We start from the raw sequence: 1425 nt of genomic DNA on the forward strand, positions 1-1425 counted from the left end.
CTACAGGTCATGACCCATCCTCTCGATCTCGTCGATGAGGAAGTCGATGTCTGACTGGGTGGCCGCGGGGTTGGAGATGACCATGCGGAAGAAGTTGACTTTCTGACCCTGAGGCTGGTAGCCCACCATAGTGGTCCCTGACTCCATCATCATGGCCTTGATCTTTGGCGCCACCTGTGGGAGAAGGGACGTGACAAATCAGTCACTTGTGCTCATCAAGAGGACGTGCTGAAAAATAAGACTTGTGAAAATATCAGTTATTGGTCATTTGAATGAAAAAGAAGGGTTCAAGTGAAAGCTGATTGGTGGAGAGGTGCTATTGGTTGATTGGCAGGTGTCTCACCCTGTGGAGTTTCTCTCGTCGCTCCTCGCAGTCCGGCATGCCTCTCAGACTGGGAGGGAGGAACCAGAAGCAGACGTTGGTGTGTTGGGGCTGTGGATAGACAATACACACAGTTAATACATGAGCAGCTCAGGATCCAGATCAGTTTCAATTTAACACCCAAACAAAAGAACGGACAAAAGGTGGATGCTGAAGAAAGAGAGAGAGAAATAGTGGGACAGATATAACAAATTATAACATGTTCCTATATCTTAGCAGCATAGTTTAAATGAACAATGTGTACAATTATCAATCTCCAATATTGGAGCTGTGTTACACACATGTTTTGTCAGTGTAAGAATGGTTTTATCATGCTTGCAAAGCTTATTGAACTGCACTGGAGGGATATTGTATGATTGATGACGATAACAATACCGATGCAAAGGAGGAAGGGTAGCTCACCACTCCATCGAACACCATCTCATATCCCTCTCTGTTCTTTATCTTGTTGTACAGGTACTGGGACAGGTCCAAGCACTTGTCGATGTGCTGCTCAAACCCTATGGTGCCCTGCAGGGGACAAGAGAGTGGACTCAGTCTCAGTCAGCATGTTTGTTTGTTTGTTTGTTTGTTTGTGTGTGTGTGTGTGTGTGTGTGTGTGTGTGTGTGTGTGTGTGTGTGTGTGTGTGTGTGTGTGTGTGTGTGTGCGTGCGTGCGTGCGTGCGTGCGTGCATGCGTGCGCGTGTGTGTGTGTGTGTGTGTGTGTGTGTGTGTGTGTGTATGTGTGTTAGATGCAATGAGATCAAATTAAACTTCAACTATTCCCATGGAATCAGTGGGTGGCATGCACAGACTCTCTCCGGGGGCAAAAATTAAAAAAGGGGGCACCTCCTCCACTTGCTGGGTTGGGGATGGGGAGGTATAAGTGCATGCTGATGAAGCCCTAAATCAATCAATCAATGAATCAGATACTGTAAACCTGACTGATGCATGTCTGCCATCATCCTTCATCTGACTGACTCATTAAGTGACTGAAGTCAGGGATCATGCTTGACGAGCTGGCCATTATCAGAAATGAATGGACAAACGGAGAGGCCAGAAGC

The 1425-nt window shown here is 46.7% G+C and overlaps 1 protein-coding gene across 1 annotated transcript in view; it reads right to left on the minus strand.

The window, feature by feature from the left end:
* The window catches only part of LOC310797121 (glutamate decarboxylase 1-like), a gene marked incomplete at its 3' end in the record, with an annotated part of 18627 nt that continues 17202 nt past the window's right edge, over window positions 1–1425 (minus strand). Inside the window, exons 15-17 of the mRNA XM_083659423.1 lie at window positions 785–892; window positions 344–433; window positions 1–174 (exon numbers count right to left, since the gene is read on the minus strand). Of these exons, the coding sequence (XP_083515549.1) occupies window positions 1–174; window positions 344–433; window positions 785–892 (372 nt within the window). The remainder of the gene's footprint in view (window positions 175–343; window positions 434–784; window positions 893–1425) is intronic.

This window comes from Poromitra crassiceps, assembly GCF_964638095.1.
Source record: "Poromitra crassiceps genome assembly, chromosome: 23".
Taxonomy (NCBI): Eukaryota; Metazoa; Chordata; class Actinopteri; order Beryciformes; family Melamphaidae; genus Poromitra; species Poromitra crassiceps.